Source organism: Hevea brasiliensis, chromosome 4 (assembly GCF_030052815.1).
Source record: "Hevea brasiliensis isolate MT/VB/25A 57/8 chromosome 4, ASM3005281v1, whole genome shotgun sequence".
NCBI lineage: Eukaryota > Viridiplantae > Streptophyta > Magnoliopsida > Malpighiales > Euphorbiaceae > Hevea > Hevea brasiliensis.
In genome coordinates this window covers 15,999,586-16,019,575 of record NC_079496.1, presented here as the reverse complement: position 1 = coordinate 16,019,575, position 19,990 = coordinate 15,999,586, and the positions used below count along the sequence as shown (strand labels likewise).

Below are 19,990 nucleotides of genomic sequence, written 5' to 3'. Positions count from 1 at the left end.
AAACTACATGTGTGGAAATGCTTAGCTAACTTTCTCATAGTTCCAACCATAGTATAAATTTCCCAAAAATTCATAGTGGGGAAACTATTCATTGCATGGATCAAATTTGCTAAATCAGACTCAACTATTGTTTGTGCTCTCCTCTTGTTTTCAGCTAGACATATGGCTTCCAAAATGGCCATGGTTTCTCTAGCTAGAATTGATGAGCAATTGACCTTCTTGGTAACACCTTCTACAACCTTGCCTTCCGAATTTCTACAAATCACTGCTATAATTGCCTTCGAATGCCTTCCTTCATTGCCACATCACAATTATATTTGAAATGGCCCTTAGGAGGACAAGTCCATTGTGCCACTGAAGAAGTTACAGGACTGAAATTTGTGCTTTGCAAGTACTGGGATCCATTGCCTGCAAGAATTTATTGTTCAGTGACTAGTAATTTGATTCTTTTAGTAGTATCAATGGGACTGGGAATGCAGTCTTCATAAACTGCCATATTTCTGGCCTTCCATATGAACCAACAAGTAGTAACAATTTGAACCAATGTATCTACTTTAAATCCAATATGATCTAGACTTTGAACAATATCCGACCACCACCTACCAAATGAATAGAATCCCATCTCGTTTGGTTTATAAGCACAAGGACAAATAAACCATGTAGCTTGCGCATGATTGCACCAGAAAAAGTAATGCTCAATAGATTCATTTGCTGCATTACAAATTGCACATATAGGCTGGCTTTTGACACCTCTTCTAACCAAGTTTTCCAACACTGGAAGAGCATTCTGAGTAGCTAGCTTTAGAAACACTTTTAGTTTCAAAAGTAAAGGCAAATTCCAAGTTTTCTTCCATACCTTAACAGAAAAAAGATGTGATTGCATGGGACCACAATTTATGATACTCAATTTGATATTACTCAACACCTTGTAGCCTGACTTAACTGTATACTGACCTCAATTCTCATACTGCCAAATCAATTCATCCTTACATCCTTGGGGACCCACTAGAATAGAAAGGATATTTGCTGCTACTCGTAGACTGAACAGCTGATATACTAACTGTTCATTCCATTCCCCCTTATTGTGATTTATGATGTCTACGACCCAATTTACTTATAAAGGGCAGTTGTTTGGTCTATTAACTCTGAAGTTTGATGACGAAGGCAGCCAAGGATATTCCCATATAAAAGTATTGCTACCATCCCCAACATTTATTCTCACTCCTGCCCTTAAGACTTCACGGCTAGCTAAGATACTTTGCCACATCCATGATCTTTTCCATTTCTTAGGTGCTTTCCAAAATTCTGAATTTGGAAAACACACCCCTTTTAACACTCTAACCCACAAAGAAGAAGGATTAGAGATCAATCTCCATGCTTGTTTTGCAAGGCAAGCCAGATTAAAATTCTCAAACTCCCTAAATCCCATCCCACCAAGAAATTTTGGAACAGTAGCTTTCCTCCAGCTCACCCAGCATATTTTCTTTTCCTTACATTTCCTGCCCATCCAGAAGCTAGATACTAGACTATTCAGCTGGTTGCAAAAACTTCTCCAGAATTTAAGGACTGCCATAGCATAAGAGGGGATGGTGCCAATGATAGACTTTATGAGGATTTCCCGACCAGCTCGAGTGAGGACTTTCTGCTTCCAGGCTTGGGTTTTGGCTTCAATCCTTTCTCTGATAAATTTAAGTGCTTGTGTTTTTTACCTTCCCCAAAAGGAAGGTGATCCCAAGTATCGCTCATTGGATCTCATTTCTGTCATTCCCATCATCGACTGGATTTCTCTCCTCAGATTCAAGGGAGTTAACCTATTAAACTAGATGCTTGACTTATTATAATTCACCCTTTGGCCTGTGGCTGCAGCAAATTTTTGAATGATTGAGAACAAGCACTGATCTTCCCTTCTTGATGCCCTTCCAAACATGAGAGTATCATCAGCAAACAGAGAACTTGTCATTGCTGGTGCTTGCCTAGCCAACTTAATTACTTTTAGCTTGCCTTCTTGCTGAGCTCTGCTAATAAGATTAGATAAAGCTTGAGAGACAAAAAGGAATAAATATGGGGATAAAGGATCCCCTTGTAGGATACCTCTTGATAGGGAGAAAAAAGGAGTGGGAACTCCATTAACAAGTATTGAGAGACTTACTGTAGTCACACACTGCATTACCCGATGCACCCAAGTTGGAGAAAAACCCATCATTAGCAAAATTGCCCTCAAAAAACTCCATTCCACCTAATCATATGTTTTATATATATCAAGTTTAATTGCCATTACGTGACTCTTATTCTTTGAAGTTCGAAGATAGTGGAACACTTCATGAGCAAGACTAATATTATCTTGAATAACTCTCCCTGGAATGAAAGCTACCTGCTCCTGAGCAATAAACAAATACATCCACGATTTTAGTCTGTTTGCGATAATTTTTGAAATCACTTTATAGAGGAAGTTACACTTGCTTATGGGCTTGAATTGATTTATTGAAACATGATTTTTACATTTAGGGACTAATAGAACATTTGTTCTGTTTAATTCCTTTGACATATAGCCCCTAACAAAAAAACTTCTAACAGCATTACATAGATCTTCTCCTATAATATCCCAGTGATGTTGATAAAATAAACCAGAAAAGCCATCCAGGTCAGGGGCTTTTGAACCTCCCAACTGATAAAGTGCTGACTTGATTTCATCATTCGAAACTGAAGCTTCTAAGGCATCATTAATATCTTGAGTAACCACTAGAGAAATGATATTTGTCACCTCCTCTACACCTTCTAAAGTGCTGCTGCGATACACTGATGTAAAAAAGGATAAAATCTCTTGACGAATCTCATTAGGAGAATCAATCCATTGCCCATTTGACTTCTGAAGTTTCAAAATACAATTTCGTTGTCGCCTTTGAATGTTAGTGAGGTAAAACTTGGTATTCTGGTCTCCTTTCTGAAGCCAAGAGATTCTTGACCTTTACCTCCAGTGAGCCTCCTCCCTTTGCCACAAGCAATGAAGCTTGTTCAATAGTTCAACCTCCACTGCCCCATTATCACTATTTGAAGGATCCTCATACAGCTTTTCTAATTGTTGTTGAAGACATTCCATTTCTTTTTTATCTCCCCTAAATTGCTCTCTATTCCATCTGCATAATCTCGCTCTACACAATTTAAGTTTCTGTCTCATCATGTGCAAAGGGAAACCTTGGAAAATCGCCTTCTAAGAGTCATTTACAATATTCTTACAATTAGGGTGTTGCAACCATTTTCTTCAAATCGAAAAAGATGAACTATTTTATAAGGAGGTTCCAAACACAAAATGAGAGGCCAGTGATCTGAGCTAAGAAGGGGCCCATGGAATAGCACTACTTTCGAAAAAACCTCTCTCCACTCTACTGACACCATAGCCCTATCCAACCTTTCTAGTATAGTAGTATCCCCAAACTACTTGTTAAACCAAGTGAAAGGAGATCCCTTGCATTGGAGGTCTATCAATTCATTGATTGACATAAAGTTTTGGAGGTCCCAAGCCTGAGAGGATCTTACTTGACTACCTCCTAGTTTGTCATTCTGATCCAACATTGAGTTTAAATCCCCTATACAAAGCCAAGACTCCATTGAGGCATCTCTCAACCTCAAAAGATCTTCCCACACCTTGCTTTCATCAGAGTTATACGGGGTCCCATAAATGAACATAGCATGAAATTTATAACCACTGTGTATCTACAAAATTTGCGGAGAAACTGTAGACATTCACTGTAACTTTGTCATTCCACCACAAAGCTAAACCCCCAGCTTTCCCTCTTGGATCTACATAAAAAGCTTCCTTCATGCCAATTCTTCTTCTAACAAATTCCATATATATCCTCTTTTTTTTTTTTGTTTCCATCAAAAAAATGATTGAGAGGCCATGCTTCCAAAACAGCTCCCTAAGAGCTCTAACTGTCGAGGTTCGGCCTAACCCTCCACAGTTCCAGGATATAAACATCATGTTGACTTTGGTGGCTTCTGGCCAGCCACCAAGGCCTCAGAAAGAGATTTCTCTATTTGCCCCACCATTTTCCCCATCAGCTTGGTCATCTCTATCCTTAGCTATTATTTTCGTCGGCTCCTGCTCTCCCTCTTCATTCCTTTCTGATGTTTGACTAATAGTCCTCGCCCTTCTTTTCCATGTATGCTTCATAGTAGGAGCAATGTTGGTACCCCGCTCTACATCCTCTTGTGTACTATCCTCCTACTCAAGACTAGTGAAAGATTTCCCTGTATATGTGTTCTTAGAGGGAAGGGATTCAAAAAAGAGTTTAATTTCCTCTGGTCTTGGTCCTGCTATAATATTCTCTAGCCGCTTCAAACTACAGGCTAGATGGATCAGACAGTCAAAAGGCTTTGGAGGGAATAAAGAGAAATCTAGAAAATAAGGCTTTTCAATCTGCAGTTGGGCCAATGAAGACTAGAATTGTCTTTTCCTGCTATGTCATTCATGAATGTCTGGGTCAAGCCCACAGTAAGAGAGGATATGCTCTGTCTCATGGGCTAAGTCTCTTTTTTTACCTACCAACTTACCCGGGCCTTGAACCTCCTCAGTAGAAGAATAGATAACATTAGATTTTAAGGGAAAAGAGTTGCCGTCATTTTCCTTTGATCCAAGTGGGCACACATTTTTTCCTCGCGCATTCATTTCTTTGTCAGCCGCTAATAAGGGATCCTGTATATTTTTATTAGAGGGAACCATCTCCAAGAGACTCATTGTTCTATCAGTTGCTACAGCTGACATATTAAGGGGATATTTGCCTTTATCTTGACTTCTCTCTTCCTTAAGTAGTGGTTTACTGATCTACCTTCCTCATGGATTCATAACATTCGGACCTTTAATATATCCTTGTGATCTTGGTATTAGTGCCACAATCGAATTTGGCCTCGCATATAGTCTACGCGCCTCTATAGATTCCTTTAGTAAGGAGGCTGGAGGACTGTAGGTAAGCAACGACAATTTTGGTTCTTTGATAGGTAGATTTCCCTATTGATCATTTGGCATACCCTCATTTCTCCTTGCCCACACTGGGGTTTTTGCTATCAACCACGCTCCATATTTCCTCATCGGACTGCTGCCCTTCCCTTGGGATGGTGATACCTCTCTTTCTACACAAGACTTCATCATACGACCCAACTTCCCACACCTATAGCAAAACACTGGAAGCTTCTCATACTTTATCTTTATCCAATCTTTCCTTCCTTCACCTTTAGTAAGATGGAAACCTGTGGCTTATCAACCCTCAAGATAATACGAATCCTAATGAATGATTGCCAATCCTCTTGGTACTGGTCATTTCTTTTCAAGGCCATAAAACCCTCAAACAAACTCCCAATCCTTCTAGGTTTTCCTCATTCCACATACTCGGTGGTAAATCATACACTTGAATCCAAAATGCTGTTGAAGAGAAGTCAATCTCCTATATGGACTTGTCTGGAGGCCACTTCTTGAAGATAAGCAAATTATTATCTATCAACCATGGGCCTTCCTCGCTAATCCTTTGACAATCTGTAATATTCACAAAATTAAAAATAAATGTACCTTCAGGACCCTTTTTTACCATACATTCCTCCGGCAGTTTCCATACCTTGCTCATAGTGGTCTTAAAAATCCAGGGATTGTATTTTCTTATACCCAAGATTCTTGCTACCAATATGTTATCAATAAAGATTATCCCTGTTTCTCGAGAGGATAATAACTCCAAGGATGGTTCATCACAAGTTAGGGATTCAGTCATGCTGACTAAGTTTTGGATAGTTGTTTCTGGGTGAGACATTAAGGGTGAAAGAGAAACACTCAAGGATAGAAAGACTTTAAAAACTAGCAATAAATAATAGAGCCCTACTAAAGGATCTGGATATAACAATCCACTCTCAAAGAAAGAGGACTAATCACAACTTAGATGCTCCACTCTTTCAGAGAAAATGATTTTCAAATCCTCCTACCTAGTTAGCTAATCTATTGGTTATTGATATGATGTATTCTTTATTTTCGTGAATGAATATCTCTTTTCTAGTAAAAAAAAAAGGTCTAGCAATGATGGAATTGTATTTAGTTACTTCGAAGGGTAACATCCACCCTTAAATAATTTCACACTCTATATATAAAACAAGAAAGAATCTGACTCTCATTTTTCTCTCTCATTTCTTCTTCATTTACTTGGGGTCTAGTCCCTTTGCTTTACTGGTCAACGGCTTCCTTTGCCCCTCAAGGGTAAGGGGAGCTCCTCCTTTAGCCTGAAAGTGGGTTTCTGCACTCCCCTTTCAGGTTGGACTATAGATAGTTGGTCTTTTGCTACAGATCTGTGGTTTTTCATAACAAGGGCTCCCTTATGACTTGTTTAGGCTTTGTGTTTGCTTTGTGCTAGCTTGTGGGTGTTCTGTAGCTTTAGGTCTTGTTCTTGCAGGGAGTTTGCTCCGGTGGTTGTGGTAAAGTGAGAAGAGTACCCCAAGGGTTCAAGAGGTGCCAAATGAGTGCCAGCCCTTCCAACTATATGAGATTAAGAGGCCATAAGGCTATCCTTCTCTATTTTCTTCTCCCTCAAGCTCTTGATCTAGGGGCCTTAGCACTGCTTGCCGGGTTGGATGGCGTTTCGAAAGGCTATTTTACAAAGTTTTGGTTGATGGACTTGATCTAGTCGTACCAAAAATAAAGAGATATGTTTTGCTGTATCGAAGACTTCCATTCTCTGGATTTTGGCGGCAATGCTACCATGGCCAATACTTTTCTTTTGTCGATGGCTCTTTCTAACCTACTCTTGCTTTTTCACCCATGGCCGCTATTTTATGGACTATTTTAATCAAGCAAAATTGTTGTGTGTTGTCCCTTTGAAAAATTCAATATGCTGTTATCTTCTCTGGGTAAAGTTCGGCTACGTTCCAGTGAGGCTCCTTCAACAACATTTTGAAGCGTTCGGGATGGTGATAACTTCTTAAGGGTCTAATTATGAGTGCTTTCTTCGCTAGGGTTTATTTATGGGGTGGGCCTTCTCTATGTTGGAGCTGGACTGGATCAGATGGACTCTTTTTTATAGGTCATGAGCTTTTTTTTTTTTAATAATGATTGTAACTTTTTTTTAAAAAATGAATTTATATATCTTTTGATAAAAAGCAAAAAAAAAAACTATTAAATAATTTCACTTCTATTATTAAAATAAAAAATTTATTACTAATCAAACTTAATTTTGATAAGTAAAATTCATTAGTTTGTAATATAGTATACAAATAAGGGGAATAAAAGAGAATTTTAGACAATTTTTAATAATTGCATATAAATATATATATAATTATATTAAACTATATATCTAAAAAGTTATAGAAAAACATATTTATAAAATAATTGTTTTTAATATGATACAAATCTAAAACAGTTTCAATTCGATTATTAACGAACAATCAGAATCAGTTACTACGGTAACAATTTTTTTTTCGATTCAATTTTTTATTCAGTCCAAGAGAACAAAAACAATGCTGCCCATGGTAGGCTAACTTTCATACTTGGTTATTAGAGCTAGACTGAGGAGCTTTGGAAAAATCGAGCCAAAGGATGTATCATCTTGTTTAACGAATGGGGCAGGAGCTTTACAAATATCAGGGTGAGAGAGTTTCACCCACATACTGACAGGATCATCCAGGGTATATAATCATGAGGGTTTGGTTCAGGTTTAGGTTTAGATATGTCTAGAGGATTGGGATCCTCGGGAGACTTTTCTTCCTTTTAGAAGAGGCAGGGATAAGCTTCCCATTTAATAACACATAACTGTGATAAAATCTTATGAATGAAACTATGCAAATGTACTTCAAAATCATTCCTGTGAGATTATCAAGGGCCCTAAACAAATTTGCACCAAAGACAGCGAATGGCAGTAAATAGCAAAAACACTAACGTAGCACTGCTTTCTGCACTGCATGGGTTACAATGGCAACTTTGATTATCCTCCTCTATTTAGCAATTCAAATGAATAGCAAAAAGGGTAAGACTTCTGAAAATTTCTTCTATTCAAGATCAAGTCACCAGAGAAAATTTTCACAAATCCAATCTAAGTTTCAGCAGCATTTCAATAACGAGGTAAAAACCTTCCAAGAGTTAAATTACACAGCACAGCTTCACATTTCTATGACCTATTTATCTAAGGTAGTTATTTTAGTGGCACCGTATAGGCACAAGGACCCCATTAGAAAGTGCATCATATTAAATACATGATCGATCTCTCATGTGTCATTGCTATACCAAGTAAAATCTGTACAAGGTAACAATATCATCAAGAGTGGTATCCACTCCCTCAAAAGTAAACATAAAGCAAGCAGCATTTAATATACACATTTCCAGCAAAATTTCAGTTATGTTGAAGAAAAATGCTCTGTTTAGTTCTCTCTTCTTCAAAACTTCCCAAGAACACTCTTTACATGACGTTATGCACCAAAATGGTTCTACATAATGCGCCACCATAACAAACAATGTGCTAGAGTGGGATTTGCAATAGGGTTGATCCTCGTTTATCCTTGCCTCCTTAAAGCTCCATAATTCCTTGTTACCTACAAGAAATGGATATATTTTCAGGTTAAGGTACAGCTGTAAAATGTCAATAACCAGTAGAACACACACGTGCATATCAAATGCATCTTGAACATCATATTATAACCCATTGAGTTGTAAGCAAACAGACTGCATCCAAATATGAAACAACAACAGATATAAAAGGAGTATCACTTCATCTTCCTGGTTAAGAAATTGATGACTCCCATTAACCAGTTAAACCTTCAAGGAAACATTTCACTTTCTCTAGCAATAACAGGTATTATGTCCACTGTTGCAGCAATCAATCAAGTATAAGTACAGAAGGAATAGACAGAAGCAGTCCTTAAGCTAGAAATCAGCTATACCCTCAAAATATCATTTACAACCTATTCCAAAAACTCAAATATCACAAATCCCTTTCGTCCTCTCTGTTTTGCTAGTAAGAAATATACATGCTACCATTATTATATCAGCACTATTTTTCAATATTGTACTCTCCTGAAGATATCAAATACTATAGCAAAGAGGATAGATAATTTCAAGCCTTAACAAAAATAATGGAGGTGACTCGTGAGAGTTTTTGCCTGAAGATAATTAAGAGGTTGTCCAAATTTTTCAGAAAAATCACTTCAATAGAATTGCTAAGGTAAAAGATGGCAAAATGCTACACTAAATTATAGCAATTTTTATGCTTACATAAGACAGAACATAATTAAGGTAATACAGGTGCTGAAACCAAGGGCTAAGTAAAGGTTAACGATAGCAGTTTGGGGAAACCAGAGAGTTTTTTGTAATTGAAGTAGAGCAATTGAAGAATATATGCCCAATTAAATTCCCAAGTGAGAAATGAAACTACGGAAACAAATTCTGAAACATCACCAACCCGAGGTTGAGACTTATTTAATCTTTTTGCCAAATCTTCATCATCATCATCATCCTTCCACATATGCATTCTTTGAATTGCTGAGTTGTCCAATTTCTTTCCCCGCTTTGTGGTTGTGGCTCCTCTTCCTCTTCCACCAGGAGCAGCTCTTTTGCGCCCTTTGCCTCGAACACTTTTACCATCATCCTTTAAAAGACACACCAAATTTGATTACTATCTATGCAGCCAATATCATGTTAGCCCAGTCAACTCATAGAAAATGAAGTCAGATTTTCTACTAACTGGCCAATAATGTAATAGATAATAAAAGTAATCCAAATTGAAGGTTTTCCCTAAATAAGGTCTCACTCTTAACCCGTAAACTTATGCCACAGGTAAAGGGTTAACAAAAACAGGTGCATGCATGTGCATGTCAATGGGTAACTTGCCATAGCCAAGACTTCAATTCAGAGGTACTATAATTCGCAGATGCTCTTCCTTTTTCAGGACCAATCTATGTTCTTTCTTTTATCAGAAAGGTGTATTTCTTGATGACATCCGGTTTTATATTTCACACTACCACCAGTATCATATCTTCACGGCAATAGCCAATAACCTACCTTAAACTGAATTATTGAATAGAAAAATGAAGAACCCCAAAAGTGGTATGTTGCAAAAATTATGGAATAGAAGTCCATACCGAACTATCGTCAACCTCATTGATTTTATTATTCTCAGCATCTTCACTAGAAGCAGAATCTACATTTTCCACCTCATCAGCAACACTTCTAACTGCAGCTGTTGCAGCAACCGAGACTGATCTGAAATGCCAAAAAGTTTTACATAAGAAGAATATGAACTTGAAACTATTATACTGCATGCTTTTCATAACTTATACAATTAGGATCAGCAGATGTTCCATGTACACTCCATTTTTTCCATTTTCCACAGCAATAGCAAAATGCTAGCTGCCTATTGTCTAGCATTATCACAATCTCTGCATTTCTCTAGTTGCATTCACTACATTGAGTTGGATTTAGAACTACAGTGTGAACAGGTGATATTGAACCATACGTTAATTTAAATATTTCTCAAAGCTATCTATGCTTAGCCTAGGGCAAGTTGTCATTTAGATTAAGTAGTATGCCTTCACATACAATTATGAGTTAGATTAGTCATGGTAGCTAATAAGCTATGTAACTAGCCACTTCTATTATAATTAACCTTTGAGATTGGCGAAACCCAAGAGTTGCATCAAGAGTTGTTTGCTTCAAGTTACTTGAGCCTCTGCCTCTGCCCCTACCTCTTCCTCTTGAAGCTCTACCTTTACCAGCTTCTGAAGCATCATGAGAAGGCCTAGAAACTACTTTTGAACCTTTCTGGTTTCTACCCGAGGCCCTTGAACCAGATATCTGTCCTGTGTCTTCCTCATCACTGAAAGAAACTGCACTTCCAATTCCTGCAGCACTTGTGCTTTTGATATGCTGCACAAAATTGAAAAGAGAAGCTCAGACAGCAGATAATAGTTCAATTATAGCCTGTTTGACACACATTTACGGACACAAACAAATGCTTTCCTATCCAATAAAAGAATAAAACAATATTCCACAAAGCAAAACAAGCTATCAATTACCTCTGTGGGCTGTGCACTAGATGTGAATTGTGGAGCATCCTTAGAGAGCATAGACCTTTCCTTGACACGTTCCTGCAACAAATATATTAAGTTGGTTTGATCAAACTAACTACAGGTAGTATTTCCATAACATACAGGATATACTCTTAACTTCCCTAATTTGTTCCACATAGAAACACCCAGAGGAAAAGAACTACGAAGGGCATTCCAAGCTAAATCCATAAACGCCTCACAGATGTGCATATATATAACATTTCCATTAGTAAATATGTGCACAGATGAACATTCTGCATACATACGTAGCTACAGATATGCATACATATCGGACATGCATAATATGCGACATCAGTTAATTTTTAAAGGAATTAGAAAGATAAATATTGAAAACTTAAGCTTCTTGCCTCCAAACAATCTCCAACTTTGAGAATTATATCCTCCTCTTCAAACTTTGTGGTATCTGAATCCTTTGCAATTTTATTCTGTAGAAACAGAAAAGTGAATCAATGGGAAGCAACAGATGTCATGTATTGGGAAGATGGGATAAAATACTTACACGTGTTTCTTGAATATTGTATTGCACACAAGAATAGAATGCCATTTTGTCATCTTTATTAATAAAATTGTGCAGTGCAACATCCAAATCACTGACTGGAAGAATTTCCATTTTCTGCAAGATAGCCATCATCAGGAGTAACTCAAAAATTGATATTCTTGAAAGCATATAATGCTTTTGATTCTATAAATATTTCTATCTCCACATCCAGATTTTTTTTCTACAATTCAATTTAGTAGTGACTTTAAAGATATGAATTAAATAGAACCAGTAAACCTATCCTTCTGAATCTGGAAAATTCTGAATTATCAGATTCAGACATTTGAATCTGAATGCCAAATATAACATGATTTTCAATAGAAAATATCCAAGAATTCTATAGTATCCTATTATTCCTAATATTAGAATGCTCTGTATATACCATACGTAACTTACAAGAATGAAAATGAAAATTGTGTGTGTGTATGAGTGTGTGTGTGTGTGTGTGTAGTGGCTGAGTACCAGGTTGCTTTCAGCGACCAAAGCTTCTATATTTTGCTGATTTAGCTCTTCTGGGCGAAGACGTTCAGAATCGTCAATTTTAGCTGAAAAAAAAAAAGAAAAAATCCTATGTTATGACATTAAATTACCAAAACAGACAATTGAAAGAAGAAGAAACCTTGATGCCACATAGAAAATATGTTTGTTTCACAGAGATGAAACTTGCAATTTATATTTGACATGTTGCATATCTAACATCCCCTTAAGAACAACAGGGGAAGAGATCACCACCAGGATGCTAACAGAAGCAACCACACTGATGCTTATTGAACCATGCAAATATAATTTAGAATCCACATAAAACCAGACAGTCAAAACAGAGTAGATAACTTCGATCAACTAGACAATTCAAATTACCTTGGCCCTGACACTTCCTAGAAGCCTTTGAGAATATAAGAATATCTTGAGGATTTGCAACCTGAAAATTAAATTGAGGGACAATTCTTGCTCAAACTTAATTCAAGATAACAAAGCATAGCTTCTTCACTGGGACAAGTAACAGACTGAAAGTACCTTCCCCACATACTTCTGTCCAAATCGTTGAGGATTTATTGTCATAAATCCAGAGTAATCTACCTACCAAATCAATTGAAAAGTCAATATATCAATGCCAGTAAAGGGCAGAGATGGGTTAACATTACATTTTTCCCACTCGTAAAAGCATCTCAGTATCCAGAAAATTGCAATAAGAGTCAAATAATTGGATTAAAAGAGGCAATAGAAGTTCCAAAAAGTTTGGTAAGAAATTTAGTGGGAAATTATGGTTTCAAAATGACAGATAAGTAAAAATCTATATTTCCAAGCTCCTGTAGTTAAAATTTTATGCTTTGTCAAAACATTCAGTTGAAAAAATAAGACCTTTTTTTCCTGTGTAAAATACGATAGAACATTGAATGAAGATATGAAAAAGCACGGACTGATCTTCCTCCAATCCAAAGACGTGTCCAACAGCGAAAACTAATAAGTGCAAGTGATGCTCAAATTTGGGAATGACCTTTCTTATCATTTGTAAGGATAGGTGGGTGTTACCTTTAGTCGAACTAATGGAAGCTTAAGCTCTGATCTGGTAACTGCCTTGCTATTAGATTTCTCTATCAGATTACTGACCTAAGAAATTAAACTAAATGCAATTAGCATATTTTCCATTATCTATAAGTACTAACATAGACAGGCAAATAATGACAAAAAATCTGAAAGGTCCAAACCTTCTTTGCCAATATTTAAAAAAAAAAATAAAGAAGAAAAAAGAAAAAAAAAAAAAACTTACCACTTTATCCAAATGTTCAAGAATTGAGCTCTGATCATTGGGATCAATGTCAGGTTCATCCTTTAACACAACCTACATCATGAAACTGAGTAAATCAGGAAAAGATCATTCACGGATGAAGAAAGGCTGCTGCCAGTTTACCTCTGCATATTCAAAAGGTCTCACTGAAGTCAAAGGTATCTTGGTTGGGCGATATTGATTTCCCTATACAATATCACAATATAAAAAGAATGGTAATAAACAGGGGCACAAATACTGCGTTCTTAAATTGGGAAAAGAAAAACTTCGAGGTTTTCCTAAAAGCTACCTTAATTTCTAGAAGCAGCACATGCTTTGGTTTTGATTCTCCATCAATTAGTGATGTTGCAACTGAAGAACCAGGTTGAGTGATATGAAATCCCATCCCAGGAATTTCCTTTAAGATCAAAAACCATCTTCAATTCAGTAAGAAACCACAATATAATTTAAATACTAGGAGAAACTGTGAAATTGGAACCTGCGGATCAATAAGACATTCATGCTCATGTCCCCACACTATGAAGTCCAGGAATCTTGGTAGAAAATGCTCATTTATTGCATTCTTTGGATTTGTCTTCACTCTGCAGATTACAATAGGAGAAAAAATTTGAAATTCACATACATTAATATATTAAGATATAACTACAAGAGTATGTTAATGTGAAAAGACACCAGGTTAGATGATTTCTCAAATTTCTCTCTTTCATTTTCAAGCAAGATTCAATGCAATCTTTGAAATAAAAGTGGCAAAACATATGCAAACAGACTCTCACTCATACAAACAGACTCTCACTCATACAAACACATACTACCGCTAACACAACCTGTTCTGATGAAGCACCAGAATGTTGAACCAATCAGACAGTTGACACCCTTCTTGAGATTCAGGTCTCATCCATTGCACAGCATGTGGTGTCTGCAAAATTAAGATAAAACAAAAAGAAAGGTTAGCATACTTGAAGTCAGAGATTAAAAGGCAGTGAAATATCTTACACGAAGCACCTGAAACATTCTGTTGAGTCGCTCATCCCTAATATTCCCAAGACCATACAGAGCCACAGCTGTTGAACCCTGCAATTCATATTAATTTGTCAGAATATAAACAGAATAAATAGTTATGTGTCTTGCTAATAACATCTATCACCAAACCTTCCTAATAAGGATAGGGTAGAGTGTGATCTGACCAACACCGGAACCCTCAAGAACCATTTTGCCAAAATAGTTCACAAGATTGCATGCTGAAAGAATATCAACTGCTGAAAGGTTGTCCTGTCACCAGTGATAATATTAAGTTACATGATTTAAATTTTATTTAAGACCAGCTAAATAAAACAGTCTTAAGAATGTTGATAAGGCACTCATGCATGAATATGTTATACAACATGTTTGGGAAGTTAAGTTGCTTAATTACAAACAATAAAGTCTAAAGATATAGTTCAATAGTCTCATCAGTTTTGCAAACAACTACAGAATGTTATTGCACCACAAATGAACAGTTAAAAAGTTGTCAGATCAGCATTTTCTCAAAACTTCAGCAGATCACTTGCACAGTAATTTTAAATGAGTAAACACTATTACTAAACTCCAAACCTGTAAAAAAAGGTACAGTTTGTTTGGTAGAACCGTAGAAGGGAAATGAAATTTGTGGAAGGTAAAGGAAGCGAATATTATTTTAGGGAAGTACAAGGGAAGAAGATAACAGAAAGCAGCTTTCCTTCAAAGTCATAAGAACAGATCTTTCTGCTCCTCATCCACAATTTTATGGAAATGCGAAGGAGAGCACATTTAAATGGACCTTTTAATTCTTAATTCCTTTTCTTCCTTTCCTACAAATAAAATGAGGGAAGAACTTACACACTACGCTTGCTAATTTCTCCTTTCCATCAGGACATTCCATTCCCTCCAATTTCCTTTCCCACCACCACAAAGGTAGGAAAGTAAATGAGCCGAGCTGCTCAAGGATCGAATGGATAAAAGCTCATCTCAGTTCTGATGCATAATGAGGTGAGTTCGAGCTTTGTTTTTAAGCTTGTTTAATAAACGCGCCAAGTTTGAGTGTACCACTAGTCAGTTTGTTTAGGCTCATGAACTAGCTCATTTATAAGCTTGTAAGCCAACTATGTGTGTGTATGCGTGTGCACTTGCGACAAATTATAAGATATTTAAATTACGAATAATATAATTTTAAAATAAAATACAATTCAAATATATAATTTATGACCTTTATAATTTAACTAATGGTGTCATTAAAATTATTAATTTAATTATTATGATTTATTGGACCTATAATTAAATGAGTTTTTTTATAATAATTAATGAAAGTTATAACTTTTTCTAGTAATTTGGCTAATTAAGATAGATGACACGAGCTCATGATATTGATAAACAAGTTAAATGTGAACGAAGCTCACGAACTTGATAAACGAGTTAAATGTGAGCCAAACTCATAAATTTGATAAATGAGCTAAATGCAAGTCAAGCTTAAGCCAAGCTAGAGCCTAATAAAATCTAAACAAGCTTAGCTCGCGCTTCAAATCCAAGCTCGAGCTTAGTGAAAATCTAATGAGCTGGGCCTGAGCTCTTTAAAGCTCAGCTCATTTACACCCTACACAGAGGGTACGGGTAGCACTTGATCAGCCATGATAATATGGATATGTTTATCTAGAAGAAAACATGCAGCAAGTTCATAATTTTTGAATTATTAGTACAGCAGTAGTCACCATCATAAATACAGAAATACTCCACTACCGCCCATGGTTGAAGGCTTTAATACAGCAAAAATAGCAAACATCATAATTGCTGACAATGTTTTTCACATTAGTAGTCCCAAATTCCAACTTTCTTTTTTCTTGGGCAGCTAAGCAGGTGATGAAGATACGAGGTGACAACAAGTTTAACCCCATGAAAAGGCTCAAACCAAAATCTATGAGATTACCACCAAAAAATTTGACATAGCAATGTTAATTGCCCATTGCAGCTCATACACTATTTAGTTACAGCAAAACAAAAAGATTATAAATTACAAATCTATAAATAAGCACATCAAAAGAAAGATTGACCTGTTGTCTTAATGAAAAGAGAGAGAGGGAGAGAGAGAGAGAGAAACATAGTAACATAAATCCATACCACTCCAGCAGGATCATCATGATTTCCATGGATGCTGAACACTGGCAAACCAACATTGAAGTGGGGGTCTTCATAATTTACATGGCCAAATCTGTTAAAAATGACAAGTTGTTATCAAACAGTATGTTTAGTGAGTTCTTTCTTTGATTTCCCTGAACAAGAAGTATTCATGAGAGGAATGTGTTATTAACGTTAGTCATTTTTTAAGTGTGTATGCATGGGATACAAATCATATGAGCGTAGCTGTTAATTCCAGTAACAGAAATATACCACAAATTTTAACATTAAAAAAAAAAGCAAAAAATAGCACATTACCTTTAAAAAAATATATATTACATAAGAATGATTATATAAAAAGACAGCACAAAATACAAGTTGGAGTGTCTTCAAAACATAACTTGGTTCTATGAAATCAATTTATTAGAATAAAGAAGTTTCATTGCTTAAGTAATGTTATAACCTGTATGCAGCCACAGGGTAGGCATATCATTATCAATGACAAAAAGAAAAAGAAAAAAGGGAGAAGGAAAGGCAGGAAGGGAGGAGGCGGCCGCTAGAATGTAATAATTGGATAATGGATGAAGTTATTAAACAGTAATGAAGGTTCTTACGTATTTGCAAAATTTACAGTCTGGTCACTAACAACTTGAAACTGCACTGGTCTATCATTGAGACAATGACAGCGGAGAATCTCAATGGCCTTGACTAAGGTTGACCTTGAGGGCTTATTTTCATGGAAAAGATCACCACCAAGGAGCAAGAAGTCCACCTGTTACCAGATATACATAAATGCACTGGAGAACTCAACATGTATAAATATCTATAATGTTGTGTCTCAACATAATCCATAAATTAAGATAGAACATATTTCTTAGTGCCCAAGCATTACAATTCAGCTCCTCTGAATTTAAACCTGCAATGAAAGATGTCTAATATTCTATCGACCTGAAGCAATTAGCATATAGGCTAGGCAAGAGAAAATTTTCAAGTCTAACTTCAACTAAATGAATAAAGAAAAACACCAATATGACAAATTTTGCACGCAGAGAAATGTGCATGATAGGAAATAATTGAATATTTACCTTTTGCCAAATGACATATCTACCAGCTATAGGGGGAAAATGACAAATGACAAATTTCAAAACCAGCAGGAATAATGGATTCAAATAAGGGGGCATGCGAAGCAATATGTACCTGCTTTTGCTCTGCTATTGAGCATATCTCTTCGAATGCCTGGAAAGAATCATGTCGTCGTATTTCATCCTTCTCCATATAGCCCAGGTGGCAATCAGTTGCAACAAGTATCCGAAGTGTATTTGTAATATCCTCCCTAGGAAAAACATTTAAACATAGCATAAGATGACTTCTGGTGAAACAAACAATAAAAAGATCCATTTTCTGAATTTTCCAGGCATTGTAATGCAACATTTATAACTGGCTTAGATTTAATTCAATCAAAGTTGAGTTATTTTTAAGAAAAGTATCCTTAACACCACACCATTATAGTAGGTAGTTTTGTTAGTTTTAATCTAAACACTCCTCAGACAATATCAAACTACCCTCCACCAAAACCCACCCTAAAAAATTAGAAAACAAGCATCAAATTATAAACCTAATAAACCATTCAGTCTACCCAAGACGAGTTAACCATTTCTGTTTAAGCATTACTAACAACAGAAAACGTAAAAGAAAATTTTCAGTGCATATTTTCCAGACCATAATGTAACGTAACAAAATGAACTTCTGATTATTTAATTGAATTTCTGTTTGAATTACATTCAATTACAAAACATGCACTCGTTCCCTTTCTATGCTCCTTCGGTTCTTCTTCCCCTTGAAGACAAGAAAGAGATTAGAAAGAAAGTAAATTCACCTTGGAGTGTCTACCATGATAGCGAAATTGCAACTCTTCAAATCCTCAACCAGGAGCAAGCAAAAGCGCAGCAATGCAAAGTTAAAAATCAAAATTACACACTGCGAGCAAAAATAAGTCAACGTTCAGTAAATGTTAAACTCTAGCGCTTTTCATTAGAATATTAAACCAATTAATACGAGCAAAAATAAAGACATAGAACGAGCAGTAAAGAAGTGAATACACTATAAAAACCTATGTTCAGTTGCCGGCAGATAGAGAAAAGTAAAATAAAATAGAGCCAAGAAAACATAGAATAAACTGCCAAATGCTGTTAAAATAATCAAAACTTGCTCTGAATTTCTCGGGAAACAACCAAAGTAAGGTAAACTGGAGGCAAATATACAGATAGAATGCGCGTTATCATAAATTCTCGCCTTTCAGATTGTGGAATTGGAGAGAAGAGTACGTTTTCCACCGTAGGAAGCACGAGGTCAAAAGCAAAGAGAGAGGAGACTCTGAGTGAAGAGGGAAGGGGTTTCAGGTGGCGGGCCATTTCAAAGAGCCAGGAAATGGGAAGCTAAAATGGGGGAAAATGGGATTTTTCATGGGGTGGCCACGGTCCGGTTTTGTTCTTGTTCACAACCAGAATCGGCTTTGAAAAAATGCACTCTTGCGATTTCTTTCAAATTCATATTTTTTTTAGAAATCTTAAACCGGCGATTCCAAATCATACTGAACCAGCAATTCTAAACCGACTCAATTGAGCTCTTTAAATTAAATAAAAAATAAAAAAAAACTCTATAAATTCACTGCCTACCCTAATTCATTTATACAAATATTAAATTTTCTACGTAATTATTCTCTACATTTTTTTTAATTTTCAATTTCTCTTACTTCCTTTCAAATTCTCTAGACAATTTTCTTTTACAGCTCTTTAGTCTCAATACTCTCAAATTTTCTATTTTATTATTTTATATACTCACTTAAATTATTAATACTATCTTAATTATATCATTATTATTTTATATCTCAATAAAATTTTAGTACCTTTTATTTTAATTTTTCCTTCTCTTTTGTGCTTTTTTAATTATCAAATTTTATCCTCGAAACTTTGGTTCCTCAAAATCCAAATCGTAGGCATAGGAGTGTGCAAACGGTCAGTTCGGTTTCGAACCGAACCGAATCGATAAAACCGAAAATCAAAAATAAAAAATTTTAAAAACTGAACCAAACCGATTGAGAAGAGAAAATCGAACCGAATCGAACCGATAAATATCGGTTCGGTTCGATTTTAAACCGATCAAACCGAAATTTATAAAATTTCATATTATTAACATTAAATCTAAATAATAAAAACATAAAAACAAAAAAAATTAGAAATCAAAACTCAAAAATCTAAAGGTTCGGTTCGGTTTTCGTTGATTTCGGTTCGGTTCGATTCGGTTCGATTCAATTTGATTCGATTTTTTTTTAATTTCCTATATATATTTAATAATTTCGGTTCGGTTCGATTTTTTTGATTTTGTTATGAAAATAATCGAACCAAACCGATTAACCGAAATTATCAAAATTATAAACCGAACCGAACCGATTAAATTTT

General features: G+C 35.9%; 2 protein-coding genes across 3 annotated transcripts in view; both read right to left on the bottom strand.

The window, feature by feature from the left end:
• Positions 1-17,834, bottom strand: part of LOC131179407 (chlorophyll a-b binding protein 3, chloroplastic-like) — a 34,865-nt gene extending 17,031 nt beyond the window's left edge. The window contains exon 1 of the mRNA XM_058146247.1: positions 17,824-17,834. The gene's annotated coding sequence lies outside the window, so the exon portion shown is untranslated. The remainder of the gene's footprint in view (positions 1-17,823) is intronic.
• LOC110642776 (double-strand break repair protein MRE11) lies at positions 8,208-18,995 on the bottom strand. 2 transcript variants are annotated; one of them, XM_021794914.2, is made up of 23 exons: positions 18,825-18,995; positions 18,409-18,509; positions 17,730-17,865; positions 17,147-17,304; positions 16,536-16,626; positions 14,559-14,678; positions 14,412-14,480; positions 14,234-14,325; positions 13,888-13,990; positions 13,699-13,806; positions 13,533-13,595; positions 13,392-13,463; positions 13,154-13,231; positions 12,638-12,700; positions 12,482-12,542; positions 12,086-12,168; positions 11,585-11,698; positions 11,433-11,510; positions 11,032-11,103; positions 10,623-10,882; positions 10,099-10,219; positions 9,420-9,605; positions 8,208-8,553 (listed from the first exon to the last, which is right to left on the bottom strand). In XM_021794914.2, exons 2-23 carry the CDS (start codon positions 18,423-18,425, stop codon positions 8,515-8,517), a joined length of 2,184 nt encoding a protein of 727 aa, XP_021650606.2. In that variant the 5' UTR covers positions 18,426-18,509; positions 18,825-18,995; the 3' UTR covers positions 8,208-8,514. The 2 variants fall into 2 exon arrangements, with proteins under 2 accessions (XP_021650606.2, XP_021650607.2); XM_021794915.2 differs by having other exon boundaries at positions 18,866-18,991.
• Positions 18,996-19,990: the final 995 nt, after the last annotated feature.